We start from the raw sequence: 17,264 nt of genomic DNA on the forward strand, positions 1-17,264 counted from the left end.
GTAAAGATAACCCATATATGGAAGGAGTTGCCATTATTTGGTTTCCACTTTTTTTTCCCATAAAACAACTGGAATTAACAGTAACAAAGGAATTTTTGCATAAGTCTACAATCCTGGGAAAACCTACATTTTGTACAGATCAGTATAGCAAGTTCCCATTTGTACTTGCCATTAAAACAGTCACCACACTAAATATAATAAAGAAAATCCCAGAGTCCTTCATTTGGGAAGTTTACTACCATAGGCTGGGTCTATATTTGGTGTTACTGTGAATGGATGCACACTGTCTTATGAGTCTGATGATTATGGGAAAGGAATTTTGTGGGTAGCATGTGCCGGGGGTGGAGTTCTTAAAATGAAGCGGGCATACCCAGCCCTCTGATATTGGGCCACTAATTGACTTCACTACCTTCCACAAGCCACATACCCTGTATGGCTCCGTTTCCACATAAAATGATAAGAGTTGGAATGGGAAAAGCGTATTTAAAGTCATAGAACTGACTTAGACTACTTAGATAATGAAGACAGAGAAGAGAAGGGGTCCAGGATCTCAAGAGATCCTACGTTTAGAGGCTGGGAGGAGGAAATGGCAAAGGAGACTGGGGAGTAGCAGGTCCTTGAGAAAAGGTGAATGTGATGTCCTGAAAGCCAGGAGAGGGAAGACGATTAAGGAGTGTGCTGAGATCCAATATTCTGAGCTGAACGCGGAGCGGTCCAGTGACCACTGGCAATATGGAATTGTTGGAGGCTTTGACAACAGCAATTTCAACAAATTAGTGTGATTAAAAGCCAGATGAAAGCCGGTTAAGGAGTAAATGAACAAAATCATTTTTGACGCCTTTATAAACTGCACAAGCTTGTCCCAAGCCCTTAGGTCTCCTAACTCATGACCCCTTTTAGATCTGACCTTCAGAGATTCTAAAGCATTTAACTTGTCCAGTACTTCTCCAGCCTCCGGAGACTGCTCTAAGAATATGAAAGTACTTCGTAAACAAAGAGGCCAAACAAAGGAGCAGGGCAAAGGGGCAGCCGTGGGTTTTCATTACTCTGTTCTATTACTCTATCCCTGTACTGTATTCATTTTGTATTCCCTAAAATTTCCTCTATGCTCCTGCAATACCAAATTTTCCAAATGGTAGCCACCCAGTAAGAATTTATCACTCCGTATTTCTCGCCCTTCAGCCCCTGCCCCACACCTCGACCCCTCCCCTCCCCAAGTCTTTAACCAGAGAGGCACGAATTCACCATTCCACTCTGGAAACAAAAAGGGACGGGCGGGTCGGGGCGGGGTGGGGAGAAGGGAGGGAAGAGGGGAGGGGAGGGGAGGGGAAAATACTGTGGTTCCTACAGAGGCTTTGAGCGCATGCGTGAGTCCTCCCCCGGACCGTTTGTGCTGCCCTCCTAGGAAGAGGGGTGGGGTGGAGGCTTGCCCGACGGACCGAGTACGGGTGCCGAGCAGGCTCTTACGGAAGTCCATTCGCTATTGGGAGGTCCGCAGTGGCTGCTCTGTGCCCTTGTTGCCGAGGGCCTCTTCTTCGGTCATTCCTGGAGTAGGAGCCGGGCTGGGGCTGACACAGGGGCTCCCCCCGGTCGCCTCGGCGCCTGTGTGACCTCCTCGCTGGCGGGATGTGGCGACTACGCCGGGCTGCCGTGGCCTGGTAAGTGCGGGCTCCGACCTGGCCCCGTTATTTCCGGGGCCTCCAGAAAACGAGGTTGTCCCATCACGACATACAGAATGTGCAGGTAACTCTCAGGCCAAGCAGAGAGCAGTTGGAGGATTCCGGGATATTTTTGAGGACCCGGAGTGACAGGAGCCCTGACTAGGCTTACCTAGGTGCTGTCCCCCGTACTGGCCCCTGTCCGTGTTCCTATGCCCCTCGGAAGATTCTGGGCGCTTTTCAGTCTTGGCCTTTTCTATTGTCCTTTTGTGCCTGCCCCTTTCACCCTTCTGTCCTCGCTGTTATCTCTGTCTCTGGTGGCTTCTTGTTTCTGTCCGGGCTCTATGACTCTAACCATGTGTCACCCTTGCCGCGTCTCTTAATTCTCACTGTCTTTGGCTTCTGCCTCCATGCCAGCTTACATTGCTTTTGCAGGTACCTGAGCTCCTCTCTCGGGGTGAAGGGGACTTTGCCTCTTTCCTTAGTACGCTGAGTGAACATGATTTGGAGTCAGATCTGGAGCGGTGACGCATACATGTAGTGTCAGAGATGGTGATTAGAGATATTCTCTAAATAGCAGCTTTTTTCAGTGTTTAGGAAGGGAGACTTGCTTTTTGGATGTGAGGTGGTGAATGTAGCACCACCTTTCTAATCACTGTGTTATTGTTGCCCTGGTCTGTGTTAATCCTAAACCGAAAATCATAGAAGTATTTACATTCCTATGGGTTACTATGTGCATTTTAATGAAATTAAATTTGACTTTAATCTTTACACGTAGCTGTGTTCTAGTATCCTTAGATATCTTCAGGTTTAACTCATTGTTGCAGGCATTTGATGAGAAGTAACATACATCAAGCAAGGTTGGAAAAACTTGGTTTTCCTGAATTAACTCAGTCTCTAAACACCTGTCTTGAATTTTTTTTTGGAACGTTTTTAAGTGGTGTAATTTATAGTGTTTATAAGAGAGGGGATCCATTTGTTTTGTGAAGGTTAATTTGAATCTAAATTTAGAACTGAATGGCATACAATAGTTGAAGTTTCAGTCAATTAGAATAATTGAATAAGTTACTTCTAATGTCATGGAATTTTAATTTCTGAGTAAATCCACAGCCCTTGGTACTGAACTAAGTTATTTACAACCTTTTTATTTCTACTCCTCAGTATTTACTGTGGAAATATATCTAATTTTCTTTAAATAAGAAAAGACTTTGCAGAAAATAGCATACTTTGTTGGAGCAATTAAGATATGTAGGAAAAACTTTAAAAATTGAGTTTCCAACCAACTAATTATCAACTGATAATTGTTTATTCAATTGGATGCTGTCGGCTAAATTGTTTCTAAAGTTACTTTTGACTCTGTAGTCATGATTTAAAATGTCTTATGTTGATAGCACAGTTTAGCTGCCTGCTGAAGTAGAGATGCGTAAGGTCAGATGCCCCAAGTTCTGGAGTTTGTCTTTTGATGTAGTTCCTATGCATGTTATGAAGGAGTACATTTAATTTTTTAATAAATAAACATTCTTTGACATATATATCTAAATATGTGCTCATAGACATGTCAGAAGACCAATGGACAACATTTATTTAGGTGCAATAAATATTTGCATAAACTTGTTGAAAAAATAATAACATGCTAGGAAACAGTACATAGATTAAAAGGAGATGATGGATGAGTGTGAATAGATGATTTCTGGGGTTGGGGTCGGGGAGCCTTGTTTTGCATCACATTTGATTTTTAGTTTGGCCTAATATATAAAAGTATATATTCAAATTCCTTTTCCACCATTCACTAGTCATTCTACCTTAGGCAAGACACAGTTTAAAAAAAGCAAGTTGGTCAAATAAGGATACTTACCTTACTGGGTTTTTCTGAGAGTTAACAGGAGCATTTGTGTAAACATCTGTCATAATGCCTGGCAGTTAGGTACCCCTTTCCCCTCACTGTCCGTCTTCACAACATTATTTCAATGTTCCTTGATTCCTTTTCCTTAAGATATTTCTACTCCCGTGTAACTAAATGAATTAAAAATTTATTCTTTAGTATGGGGCCTGGCCCATAGTAAGCACTATGATGGTGTGTTGAATAAGATAATCAGGCGTACGTTTGTTCGTAGGAGACTTTCATTCCCTGCCAGGAAGGACAGGAGGGAAGAGTTCAGATAGTAACATGTGCATTTAGATTCTTTTCTCTTTGGGGTATTCCCCCTTCTTTCTTTCTTTTTCTGGGGAGCCAGGTACATGAGGTGTTAATTTTTCCTTAATTTCCATTCCTGGACCATCTCAGGATTGTGAAACATAGATGAGAGGGCAAAGAATAGATGTTATAAGCTACTGGAGCTTCTGTGCTTAAAAGTAAAAGTTTACATGCCTTTTTTTGTATAGGTGCATCCATAATTCACATTTATTTTCATAGCACCATTTTAGCCTAACATTACATGAAATCTTTTCGTATATCTACATGGTCTTCATATTTATCACTTTAATGGCTATACACAGTATTCTCAGTATTCTCTTTTGTTTATGTACCATAGTTTATAAATTTCTGTTCTTAATATTAGATATTTAAGTGGTAACATTTTTTGCTATTACAGCACATCTTTTCTTCCAGTTTTACTGAGGTATAATTGACATACAGCACTGTATAGGTTTAAGGTGTATAGCATAGTGATTTGACTTATATACATCATGAAATGATGACCATAGTAAGTTTAGTGAACAGCCGTCGTCTCATACAGACACAAAATTAAAGAAATAGAAAAAAATATTTTTTGTGATGAGAATTCTCAGGATTTACTGTCTTAACTTTCATATATAACATATAGCCTATTAATTGTATTTATCATGTTGTACATTACAGTCTTAGTATTTATTTATCTTAGAACTCTAAATTTGTACCTTTTGACTGCCTTCATTCAATTCCCCCTTCTGCCACCCCCTTCCTCTGGTGACCACAAATCTGATCTCTTTTCTATGTGTGTTTGTTTTTGAAGTATAATTGACCTACAACACTGTGTTAGTTCCTATTACACAACATGGTGATTTGGTATTTCTGTACCATTTCAAAATGATTACCATGATGAGTTTAGTTCGGATATGTCACTATACAAAGATATTTTGTTTTCAACTTTACTGACAGCAAATAGCTGTCAGTAGTTAATAAAATAAGTCTCTACCTTTTTTGATTTCAGTTTTGATTTCTTGGACCAGGATCATAGTCCACATATAGTAAATTAGGGGACAGGCTCTGGAGTCCCACTGCCTAGGTTTGAATCCTTCCTTTACTCCTTATGTCAGTGGGGACTTCAGCAACTTACTTATGTCTGTCCGCCTTTTCCTCGTTGGTAAAATGGGGACGATACTAGTACTTTTATCATAGGATTATCAGCAGGATCAGATGAGTTAGCTCCTGCTGCAGCAGTGCCTGGCACACAGTAAATGGTTAGTAACTGTGGGCTATCGTAAGACACAGTGTGATTGGTCGTGTGTGCCTGTGTGTTTTCCCTTTTGCATATTGCTCTTTTATATCGTTTCCTTTGCATTGTTTCCCCATCTGATCTTTCCTCCACACCTATTTTTCTTTCAGTGAGGTCTGCCAGTCCTTAGTGAAACACAGCTCTGGAACAAAAGGAAGCTTACCACTACAAAAACTGCATCTGGTATCACGAAGTATTTATCATTCGCATCATCCTATCTTAAAGCTTCAAAGACCCCACTTCAGGACCTCATTTCAGCAGTTCTCCTCTCTAACTAACCTTCCTTTACGTAAACTGAAACTTTCTCCAATTAAATATGGCTACCAGCCCCACAGAAATTTTTGGCCAGCAAGATTAGCTGCGAGACTCTTAAAACTTCGGTATCTCATACTCGGATCTGCTGTTGGGGGTGGCTATACAGCCAAAAAGGTGAGGTTAACTTTCCTACTGCTTTTCCAGTTATTCCAGCATGATTGTTTTAAAGTTTCTTAGCATATGTCGTTTTTCTTTAGTGCAGTAGAATGTAATTAGATGTTTAAACATTTTTTGTGTGTCTCTATTATGTGCTAAATTGTTTTAATGGTGCTAATAGGAAAATGCTCTCTGAATCTTAGTTATTATAAGAGATGAAAATGGCCTAATGGAAGGAGCACTGGTCTGGGAGTAAGAACACTTAGGTTTGATTTTCAGCTTTGCCATTTAGTAGCACAGGCAGGGAAGTAAGTGGCATGCTCATGCAACTACTTTGTGGCAGCTCTGGGACCAAAGGCGGGGTATCCTGATCCGTGGTCTGTCTTCCTTGTATTCCTCAGTGTTGTTTAAAGCCAAATCATGAAACCCATTTGCAATAGGAGTACATTTTGAATTTTTCCATTTTCTGTATTTAGTAAAGGAGCATTTACATGTTTTATATGCTTGTCTGCTAATTTACTTTTAGAAGAGCAGAGGCCACTTTGTTTCTAAAAATTCTGAACATAATACATTGCTCTTAGTAGCTTAGCATGTTTTAACAAAATAAATTTAAATAGTTTTTTTTAATATTTTATATGGCATTCAGATCATTTGATTGGCATACTTTCTTATCTTTCAGACTTTTGATCAGTGGAAAGACATGATACCTGACCTTAGTGACTATAAATGGATTGTGCCTGACATTGTATGGGAGATTGATGAGTATATCGATTTAGGTTTGTATCAACATTAAAATACTTTTCTTGGTTGTATCTTTAGGAAAGAGAAATAGTTGTATTGAGATAGCTCCTTAACTCTAAGTTTAAGGTTGTAGCAGTTTTTTTTTTTTTGACATCTTTATTGGAGTATAATTGCTTTACAATGGTCTGTTAGTTTCTGCTATATAACAAAGTGAATCCGCTATACATATACATATATCCCCATATCCCCTCCCTCTTGCGCCTCCCTCCCACCCTCCCTATCCCACCGCTTTAGGTGGTCGCAAACCACCGAGCTGATCTCCCTGTGCTATGCAGCTGCTTCCCACTAGCTATCTATTTTACATTTGGTTGTGTATATATGTCAGTACTACTCTCTCACTTCGTCCCAGCTTACCCTTCCCCCTCCCCGTGTCCTCAAGTCCATTCTCTACGTCTGCGTCTTTATTCCTGTCCTGCCCCTAGGTTCATTAGAACCTTTTTTTTTTGATTCCATATATATGTGTTAGCATATGGTATATGTTTTTCTCTTTCTGACTTAATTCACTGTGTATGACAGACTCTAGGTCCATCCACCTCACTACAAATAACTAGTTTTGTTTCTTTTTATGGCTGAGTAATATTCCATTGTATATATGTGCCACATCTTTATCCATTCATCTGTTGATGGACACTTAGGTTGCTTCCATGTCCTGGCTATTGTAAATAGTGCTGCAATGAACATTGGGGTGCATGTGTCTTTTTGAATTATGGTTTTCTCTGGGTATATGCCCAGTAGTGGGATTGCTGGGTCATATGGTAATTCTATTTTTAGTTTTTTAAGGAACCTCCATACTGTTCTCCATAGTGGCTGTATCAATTTATATTCCCACCAACAGTGCAGGAGGGTTCCCTTTTCTCCACACCCTCTCCAGCATTTATTGTTTGTAGATTTTTTTTTTATACAGCAGGTTCTTATTAGTTATCCACTTTATACGCATTAGTTTATATATGTCAATCCCAGTCTCCCAGTTCATCACACCACGATGTTTGTAGATTTTTTGATGATGGCTGGTTGTAGCAGTTTTATTTTAATGATAAAAGTAGTAGAATAGGAGAAAAAAATGGTAAGAAAAAAAATCATCCACTAGTTCATCAGTTTAACACAGCTGCCACTATCCTTAGGGATGAGTTTCTTTTAATTGTACCTATTTTGTGTATGTGGTTAATATTTTACTTTGCTTTTTAAGAATTATATAGTCATAGTGAACATACACTTTGCTATCTTGTCTTTTGCTACCTAACACATTTGTCAGCATTTTCTACTCTGCCGAGCAGCCTTCTTGAATATCATTTTCAATGTTGTATGATGTTACCCAGAACAGATGCACTGTGCTTCACCTAACTAGCTCCCTTTGATTGAGTACCTTGGTTACCTCTACTTTTTGTAACCAGATTCCTTAAAAGCCTGCTAGTGTCCAGAGTAATTTCTCCTGTTAGTCTTTCATTGTTCCCTTTTTCAAATAATAGATAGATGAGAAAAAAAGTATATTTGGTAGTTATGATTGCCAGTAACTCATGGTGATCTTTAGAAAAAGATTTTTTTTCTGATGAAATTATTTTCCTCAGGTCTCTTTTTTAAGACTTTGTGTAGACATTTTTTAGACTTTAGCTTAGGTGTATATGGGGGTGGATTTGATCTCTGCATGCACTATTCACAGCACTGTCTTAAAGGTAAAATTGTTGCATTGACAAAGATATTTACAGGAAAAGCACTCCTTCAAATTACTTTTCTAACGTTTATGAGAAGAGCTTTTAACGGTATGCATTCACTAATCCCACGCTGGGTTCTGAAGCTAGACTGTCTAGGCTTAAACGTGACTCCCCCACTTTGCTGTATGTGCAGGTCCTGTTACTTAACCTCTGTGCCCCATTCCTCGTCTGTAAAATGTGGTTGATGAGAACTGTTTTGTAGCATTGATATGAAGATTAAACAAGTTAGTGCTTTTATAGCACTTAGAATAAGACCTAATACATATTCTTATTTTGAGAAACTTCGTGTTTTATCTTCTCCAGAGAAAATTAGAAAAGCCCTTCCTAATTCAGAAGACACTGTAAAGTTGTACCAAACTTTGACAAAATTGTTGAGTATTTGTAAACAAAAATAAATACTTGATCACTTTATAAATAAAGCTAGCAATAATAAAGTAATGGCTTGTCTTGAGTTCAGAGAGTTTTTTGAAGTGGTAACAAGTGTAAGTTTTCCTAGGGAATACAAAAGGAGAGAGAAGAGTAATGGAATTCTGTTCTTAAACTTGAACTGGGATTTCATCACTTTTTTTTGAATTCAGGTCAGGTGCTACAAAGGATTTTTCTTTTTTCTTTGATGCATTGCCTTTCTGCTGTGACTTCCTCCCCAAAAATACTTCTGTTTCCAATCCAGTGTTAACATTTATACAGTGTTTCTGTCTCAAGGCATTTAACTTATAAATCAAAGATAACCCTCTAAACCGTATGTTTGGTGAGTCTTTTTTAAAAATTTTTCATGGCTTATAGAAGATCATCAGAATAACACATTGTTTCAGATATACGTAGCAGTTATAGTTGGAATAGGGAGAAAAATGGAAAAAAACATTTAAGTTTATATATAATTATTTAAATTGTATGCATGTTTCAATAGTCAAATTCTTATTTTGAGACTGTTTCTTTTCTCTTCTCCAGAGAAAATTAGAAAAGCCCTTCCTGATTCAGAGGACCTTGCAAAATTGGCACCTGACTTTGACAAGATTGTTGAAAGCCTCAGCTTATTGAAGGACTTTTTCACCACAGGTAAGGAAGGACGTGTGTTTGATCTCATTTAAAATGTCGGGAAACACAGAGGAAAAATACTTAAAATGTATTCATTTGTTTATTTCCATCTTTTATTTATTTATTTATTATTTTAAATTAACATTTAAAAAAATAAATTTATTTATTTTGTTTATTTATTTTTAGCTGCATTGGGTCTTCATTGCTGCGCGTGGGCTTTCTCTAGTTGCGGCGAGCGGGGGCTACTCTTCCTTGCGGCAGGAGGGCTTTTCATTGCGGTGGCTTCTTTTGTTGCGGAGCATGGGCTCTAGGCATGCGGGCTTCAGTAGTTGTGGCACGTGGGCTCAGTAGTTGTGGCTCGCGGGCTCTAGAGTGTAGGCTCAGTAGTTGTGGCTCACGGGCTTAGTTGCTCCACAGCATGTGAGATCTTCCCGGATCAGGGCTCGAACCTATGTCCCCTGCGTTGGTAGGCGGATTCTCAGCCACTGCACCACCAGGGAAGTCCCTATTTCCATCTTTTAAATGAAAATATTTAGTACAAATAAAAGCCAGGTTTTTGATAAAAGGATAAACACAACGTTTTTTTGCTCTGTGGTTTTACTATTTTTTAAATTTATTTTTATTTTTTGGCAGTGCCACGCGGCACACGGGATCATAGTTCCCTGACCAGGGTTCAAACCTGTGCCCCCTGCAGTGGAAGCACAGAGTCTTAACCACTGGACCACCAGGGAAGTCCCCGTGGTTTTAATTTTTGTTTGGCCCAAGAAAATGAAAATTTGCAAGAACTTAAACATGCTTGGCTTTAGTCAGTGAGGGAAAAATAAATCACTTGCTCTTGACAAGTAGATGACACTTCCTATGTGTTTGCTGTTCATAACTGGTTAGAGCCGATTTGGTGATTTTAAAACAAATTTAATTATAACGGACCATAATGAGTAGAATTTACTAAGGCTAGTCCTGGTGTATTTGCCCAATTCTGCCCTATCATGATATAAATCTGAGGTCTCAGACATCTTTGTTTGCTCATTGTTAAATTTTACATTTCTATTTCCCCCTTTGCTGATTTTTCACAGGTCACAAATTGGTTAGTGAAGTCATAGAAGCTTCTGACCTACTTCTCTTGTTAGGTGTGTAAACAGATATTTTTGCTGATCTTAACATGCCTTTTAAATGCATCTAATAAACTAGCTGCAAATAAAATTGCAGACCAAATTTATAATATTGCTTATGCTAAATTTTAAAATGTCAGAATTATATTGGGCAAATTCATTATCCTTTAGGTGGAAATAATAAAATAATTTTTTTGTGGTAAAACTAAAATTCCTAAATATGTGTCTATATTATAAGATTAAAGCTATTAAAAAGAAAGTTTGGTTAACCAAAATGTTTTCTTGAACCTGATGTGTTTGTTTCTGTTAATTGAAATGAAAGTCATTTTAATTTGTCTCATCTGTCCTGTCACAGTTGACATTTTTAATTTTTTTACTGTATATGGTCTATAATGGCAGTAGTGTATGGCTGAACTGTAAGTACTCTCATGTAAAATAATCCTTATCAAAGATTGCCTTATTTTTTATTGTAATTTTCAGTGATATTTTAAAAAATCAGTTAAACATGTCCTATAATGGTTTTGAAAATTTTTTTCTTAGCTTAACACTGTGTTCCTTAAAATAAGAATAGCTTTCCAAAAAGTGATTTTTGCTCTAAAAATCCTTTTATCTTTCAACCGACTAAACATAATTTGGAATTTAGTTCAGGCTATTGACTTCACTGGAGAATTTAAAGGACTGCATATTTATCTTTAAGGTTCACCTGGAGAAACGGCATTTAGAGCGACAGATGCCGGGTCTGAAAGTGACAAGCCTTATAGAAAGGTACGTATAAGGGAGCATTCTTCACGTAGATAGTCTTGAAAGATTTTTTAAAGTTTTTACCTACCCTGGAAGATCTGAAAATGGTAGCATCCGAGAAGCAAACATAAAAGCATCCAGTGGAGTTATTGTTATTATTCTTGGTACAAAATGCAAGGTATTATTCAACAGTTCTGGAAATATAATTGGAGAAGCCAGTTTCCCTCAAATATGTCTGTGAAATATTAGTTTCCAGGGTTGTCCCCAACAAAGGGTTTTGTTGTTAAGTATGTGTGGGGGAAAGCTGGTATAAATAAAACAAGCAGGCTTCTTTTCTTTTCCCTAGGATTTCTCAGACCTTAATATATCATGTGCATTGTGAATCTCTAAGAGAAGTCAAAGTGTGCAGGGTTTTCCAGATTTATTTAGCAACAAAACCCTTCTTCCATGAAATACCTTCTAGGGACTAATGTTTCATGGTATACAGTTAGGGGAAATATTAAGGGAACAGCAAGTTTGTTACTAAGGGATAAATAGACTTCTGTTACATTGCTAGTCAACAAAATTATGTATGGGGTTATTTAGGGTATGTTAATTTCAATTCCTGCATTAAAACCCATGTGAAACTTTTAGGAGAATTGCTGATGTAGAATAACGTGCATTGTTGTGTATTTATATTAATATGTTAACCTGATACTGTCTTACTCTTCATTTTTTTCGTCTTTTGAAATTGGTAAGATAACTGATTCCTTGGAAGTTTTTTTTTTTAAATAATAACCTAGATAAATAAATATCTGGAAAAAATACTCCATGAACATTTAAAAATTCAATATGAACATTTAAAAATTAAATGATGAAGGTTATTATGGTTTTAAATCATTGAGGTAAATAATTTTATGTTTTTTGGGGAAGCAGGAAGAAAGTAATTCCTATGTGTAGATTTCCATCTTGTTTCCTGTCCTTCAACTTTGAGTTTTTTACATGATATTCCAAGTTTTAATTATATTTCAAAAGATTTTTTTTCTTTTGTCTTTTAACTTGATCTTTTGGAGAAAACATTTTTCAAAATGTGTGTGTATACGTGTGTGTGTTTGCCTTTTAACTTGATCATTTTTGATACCTTTTCCACTGGCATTATTTTAACCAAGGGATACCCTTGACTATACATGCTACTGGAAAGAAACATTTGAATAGAAATTAGCCTATGATGCACAGCTTATTTTGAGCCAAGGCCTTGTCCCTTAATGCAGATAGACTTAATGTGCAGAGAAAAGCTAATCTAACTGGGGAGAAGGAACCCCTGTTACAAGTATGGTAGTATGGTTTTTGAGCGACAGGATTTCTTGTTGCCTAGATCAGTTAAGGGAGGCTTGCATCTCTGTTCTTTTCTGATATGGCCTAGGATTGTTTTGGTAAATGAGAATCCTGTTTGGGGCCTGACAGATAATTCCCTTAAAATCCTGCTAAGGTGATAAATGAGTAGTAACTGATAAATGATCAAGAGCTCTGCAGTATAGAAGAAACAAGAGAACTGATCTCTGGGAATTTATATTTACAGATTTTATTTTATACAGTAGACAGGAGCAAATTTATTGCTTTATTTTATAATTTACTTTGCTTGAAGATAAGTGCTGTTGTAGACTGTTCCTTTTTAACTTTTCCATAATTTATGGTGATTATCTTGCCCATTAAAAACGCACCAATTATTTCCAACTATTTGTTTTAAATTAAGCCATTTTCATTATAGGTTAAATCAGATAGTATTAAATGCTAGTATAAATGTTTACTATACAGAAAAAGTATTTTCAACCTCAACTAGTGGTTTTAAATTTTATTAATATGCAGCATTATGTTTTCAAGGCTTGACTGTTACCTGTGATATTTGAAAATAATGAACTACTCAGACAAGATGCAGATAAACTGATTGTAAGAGACTTGTCTGTAAATTGATGGTTGAATGTAAGCATGGAAAGGGAGACCTTAGCAGAAGCCTTTTTGAAATTATTCTAAAGCATCAAATTTGAAAATTTGGGCAATAATCAGAGGTGGTAGGATGGCATCCAGAGTTCAGATGATACCTTTTTGATTGGTTCAGTCTGGTGTCTGAGAGCCCCAAGATTTAAAATGGTGTTCATGCCTTAGCTTAATGATTGTTGGGTTTATACCAAAGTTTCTCGCTAGACTTCTATTAGAAATGTAAAAGGAAATGTGAATCAGGTTTTTTTAATGTAATAAATTAAAAACATTTCGACTAGAAGTAAAAAGAAAACTTGTTCTTTCTAATAAGAGAACACATCTGGAAAAGTGCTGGCAAATAGAGGGACAATTAGGAACCTAAGTCAACTGAAGTGAAAGTGAACAGGGAGTTGCAGGAACACAGATGCCAGATTGACTTGAGTCAGGCAGAATGAACCACACAATAGACAGATTACCTGTGGTTCCTAGTCTGGGGTCATTGGACTTTTAGATGTTCTGGAAAGTTGTGATTGAGGTCTTCAAAAAGTCAAAAAGCATCTATTCCCACATAATGCTACACAGGCTAACTAAACCTCAAGTTTCTTTGATTTTGCCTGTATTTATATCCGTTCAGTTTGTGGACAGTAATGTTTATCAAAAGTTCTTCTATGTATTTTTGATAAAAAATGGAAAAATACTGAAACCACATTTTAGTAAATGCTTTTAGTTAGTCAAAAATTTTTAAACTTGTGTTCACTATAGAAAAATATTAGAAAGAGCCCTTAGTGTGACCTGAATAATATTCTTGAGACCTGGAGACCTTTAGAACTACCTGAAGACAAATTTGGAATTGGAGTGGCAAGCCTTTTTTAGTGAATTAATGGATTCACGTGGTTTGTAAGTCAGTAGATTTCTGTATATCAGTCATAGTATATATAGGTGACAGGACCACTTAGTGTATCTCCTTTTTTTAGATTCAGTAACATTGTTGTGTTCTAGTGAAAATTAATTTGCTAAATGAGACATTATCTGTGCTTTTGTTCTGTCATGTTTCTGATGGCTCATAAACATCTCATAGAAGTAAGGAATATGGTCATTCTGAAGGGTACAAGCCCATTTATAATTTATAGAAAATATTTGAAGTCCAAATCATAAAAAGTATTGTTACTCTTTTAAAAATAATCATTAAATAGTAATTATCTTCCTTTCCACGTTACTGTAATTCTTATTTGTGTGGCTTTACTTATTTTATACCTACCCTCTGAAATATCTCTCTTCCCTTTTCTCTGCCTAATTTCCACTCATCCTGAAAGCCCAGTTCAGTTGTCACCTCTGTGAAGCCTTCCATAACCATTTTAGTCCCAATAATTATTCTCTTAACAATTTAAAACATTTCACAGATAAAACACTATTTACTTTGGCTTTTATTCTTACTGTTTAATAGGCTATTTCTATCACAAAATCTCTGTTCTCAGAGCGCCTAGGATAATGCTGAACTCTTAACACAATTCATCAGTTGATTTAACTCAGTAAAAGTCTGATATAAAGTAAGCAAATTTGATTAATGCTAACAAGAGTGGGCCCAAAGATTTTATGTAATGTGTCTTTTTGCTCTGATTACCTTTGAATTTCTCCTGGCCTTCAATATTTGACAACTATTGAGGAGAGCAAGTATGTGAAGGTAGCACTTATACTCGGAATTCTGAGTTGTAACAAAGCAGTGTTGCTTAAGTAGGACTTAACATTTCTGGGATTCCTCATGCAACAAATAATGTAAACTGTGGCAAAATGAAATTCTCACAACCAGCACCATCAAGTAGCCGCAGATTCAGGAAACTTAGGTTTCCTAAGCAGCTAACAATTGGCAACTATACTTGGTTAGATACTTGTTTTATTCCTTAATAATAAGCATATTGCATTTTTATGTCATTTAAAAAACATTAAATATATACTGTGTACATAACACTATTTTTAGGTAATAATTTAGAACAAAGAGGATTTGGTAGAAATTGTATTATCGATAAAAACTATTGGTAATAGACTGATTTGTTCATCTCCTGAAATTAATTATTTGTAGAAATTGTCCAAATAGGATGCGATATTTCTCAGTTGGAGCAAATTAAATAATTCAAGTAGAAAGACATACTTCTTTCTGATATCCAATAATAAACATATTTTAGTTGGCTCTAAATATCTTGAGCTGAATTATATATTACTGGGAGGGAGGAAAATAGGAAAATAGATCTTTTTAGCTAATGAAATAGCAGAATTATTTAAACTTTGAAAAGTAGTTTAGTGCCTAGGAATATTTTTTAAATGGAAGGGGAAAGAAGTCTTCACTTTCACGAAGTTCTTTTCTGGACCCAAGTTACTTTTAAAACTAATAAAACGGGTTGGCAAGCTTTTCCTTAGAGGCCAGATGGTAAACATTTTAGGTTTGCAAGCCCTGTGGTCTCTAGGACTACTCAGGTAGACCACTGTACTTTGTCAACTCCTTCTCTAAAGAGTAATTTACATTTGCCCTCCGAAATATTGCAGTTTTACCATTTTCCTTATTTAAATGTAAATTGAACGTGAAGGGTCAAAGGCACTTTGAAAATAGTGAGACTGTAGAGCTAACAGGTATCAGGTGTAGACTTTGGAGTCACACTGCCTGTATTCAGACTCTGTCCTTCCTGTTTTCTGAGCTGTGTGACCTTGGATAAGTTCCTTAGCTTCTCTGAGTTTTTGGTTTCCTCTTCAGTAATAGGGGGAACCCTACCTGATAAGGGTTATTGTGAGCGTTTCGTAAAGCCCTTTAGCATAAGATCTTGGCACATGATAAAACTAAATGAATACTAATGTAATGATAATAATAACACTTAGAATTATTCCATGAGTTAGCATATTAACAGTATTTGATTAATTTCCTCCCCTTAATTCCTGTTGAATCTGTTCTGGGGATTGTGATAAGTGGGAAAATGGACTGTAGGGTTGATGTGTAGCTTATTTACAGAATAGGCAATTTTTAGGAAACCCAATTTGGATTTTGTGCTGTAAACTGTGTGCGTTTTTAGGTAAAAGTAGGTTATCATTTAATTCATTCAAGCAACAGACATGGGCCAAGCCCTATCCTAGGTGCTGGCCATAACACATCTGAAGTGTCAGGCCTTATTCTGTGTGTTAGGTATAAAAACAAACAAGGTATGGGCCCTTTAGAATACTGTTAAAAATATAGTATTGGGTTGGCCAAAAAGTTCGTTCGGGTTTTTCCATATCTTACAGAAAAACCCAAACAAACTTTTTGGCCAACCCAATATTTTATTTTATTTTATTTTATTTTTTTTATTTTTTTGGCCATGCCTCCCGGGTTGTGGGATCTTAGTTCCCCAACCAAGGATCGAACCCAGGGCCCCAGCAGTGAGAGCACCAAGTGCCAACCACTGGACTGCCAGGGAATTCCCCAAAATATAGCATTTTAAATGTATTCACATAAGAATGAGTCATAATTTCAAGATTTTAAAAAATATTTTCTAACAAGCTTATCAACTTCTAGAGGTATTTGCAGCATTTTCAGTTGACATTTTGGTTTCTGGAGTTATCACTGATTTTCTTGGTCTGACGTTATACTTTTTTAAAAACCCGAAAACACTGTACATGAAATATGGGACTATGAGAACTGCAGCGTCAAATTGACAGTAACCAGGAGATGTTTAGAGAGTATTCATCTGTGGTTGTTTACAATAACTATTGTTAAAGATCACAATTAGTACATTTTTAATGTAATATATATCATTTAAAAAACAATTATGTGCTGTTTCTTGAGAGAAGAATGTTCGAACTTGGGAAAATATTTATTGAGTAAAAGTGTTCTGTTCATGTAAGGAGGCATGAACAAATACCTCATCTTGCACAGGAGGCACACACATTTTTCCCTTCCTTATTCCACAAACCTTAGCTTTAAAAGCTAATCCAGCTGTGCTTAGGGTGAGATTTGATGCCTAAAGTTGGATAATGGTAACCTTTTTTAGTATAGTGTATATAGCTTTTTCTGTGTCTAATTCTTGTTTTCTTCCTACTTTTTTTAGGAGGTAACAGTTAATTTCAACTACCTTCACATAAAAGTGCTTCAGTAACAGACTTGGAAGGAAAGTGAGGTGTCACTAGAAAGAGAGGGTGTTTTTCTTGTAATAGATATTGGATATTTACCATATACTTTGTATGTACATATAAACAGTGGATTAGGGAGGGGTGTTTAAGCTATGAATAAACAAGAATCCTGTGCCTGATAGACCAGCACAGTTAAGAAATGTGGAATATTTTCTCACTGCTTTAGCATTTTATAACTTATACTACTGGGTATTATGTTAATTAAAGCACAGGTACACTAAT

General features: G+C 36.6%; 1 protein-coding gene across 6 annotated transcripts in view; it reads left to right on the forward strand.

Annotated features, from left to right (window-relative positions):
- Positions 1 to 1,460: 1,460 nt before the first annotated feature.
- The window catches only part of OPA1 (OPA1 mitochondrial dynamin like GTPase), a 92,285-nt gene continuing 76,481 nt past the window's right edge, over positions 1,461 to 17,264 (forward strand). The window contains exons 1-6 of one of the 6 annotated variants that reach the window (XM_060150307.1): positions 1,461 to 1,658; positions 5,242 to 5,560; positions 6,222 to 6,318; positions 9,001 to 9,108; positions 10,161 to 10,214; positions 10,894 to 10,961. In XM_060150307.1, coding sequence (XP_060006290.1) covers positions 1,627 to 1,658; positions 5,242 to 5,560; positions 6,222 to 6,318; positions 9,001 to 9,108; positions 10,161 to 10,214; positions 10,894 to 10,961 — 678 coding nt within the window. In that variant the 5' untranslated portion in view covers positions 1,461 to 1,626. Of the gene's footprint in view, positions 1,744 to 5,241; positions 5,561 to 6,221; positions 6,319 to 9,000; positions 9,109 to 10,160; positions 10,215 to 10,893; positions 10,962 to 17,264 lie in introns of all 6 variants that reach the window. The other 5 variants (XM_060150310.1, XM_060150308.1, XM_060150309.1 and 2 more) reach the window with 5 other exon arrangements.

The sequence above is a fragment of the Lagenorhynchus albirostris genome, chromosome 5 (assembly GCF_949774975.1).
Source record: "Lagenorhynchus albirostris chromosome 5, mLagAlb1.1, whole genome shotgun sequence".
Lineage (NCBI taxonomy): Eukaryota > Metazoa > Chordata > Mammalia > Artiodactyla > Delphinidae > Lagenorhynchus > Lagenorhynchus albirostris.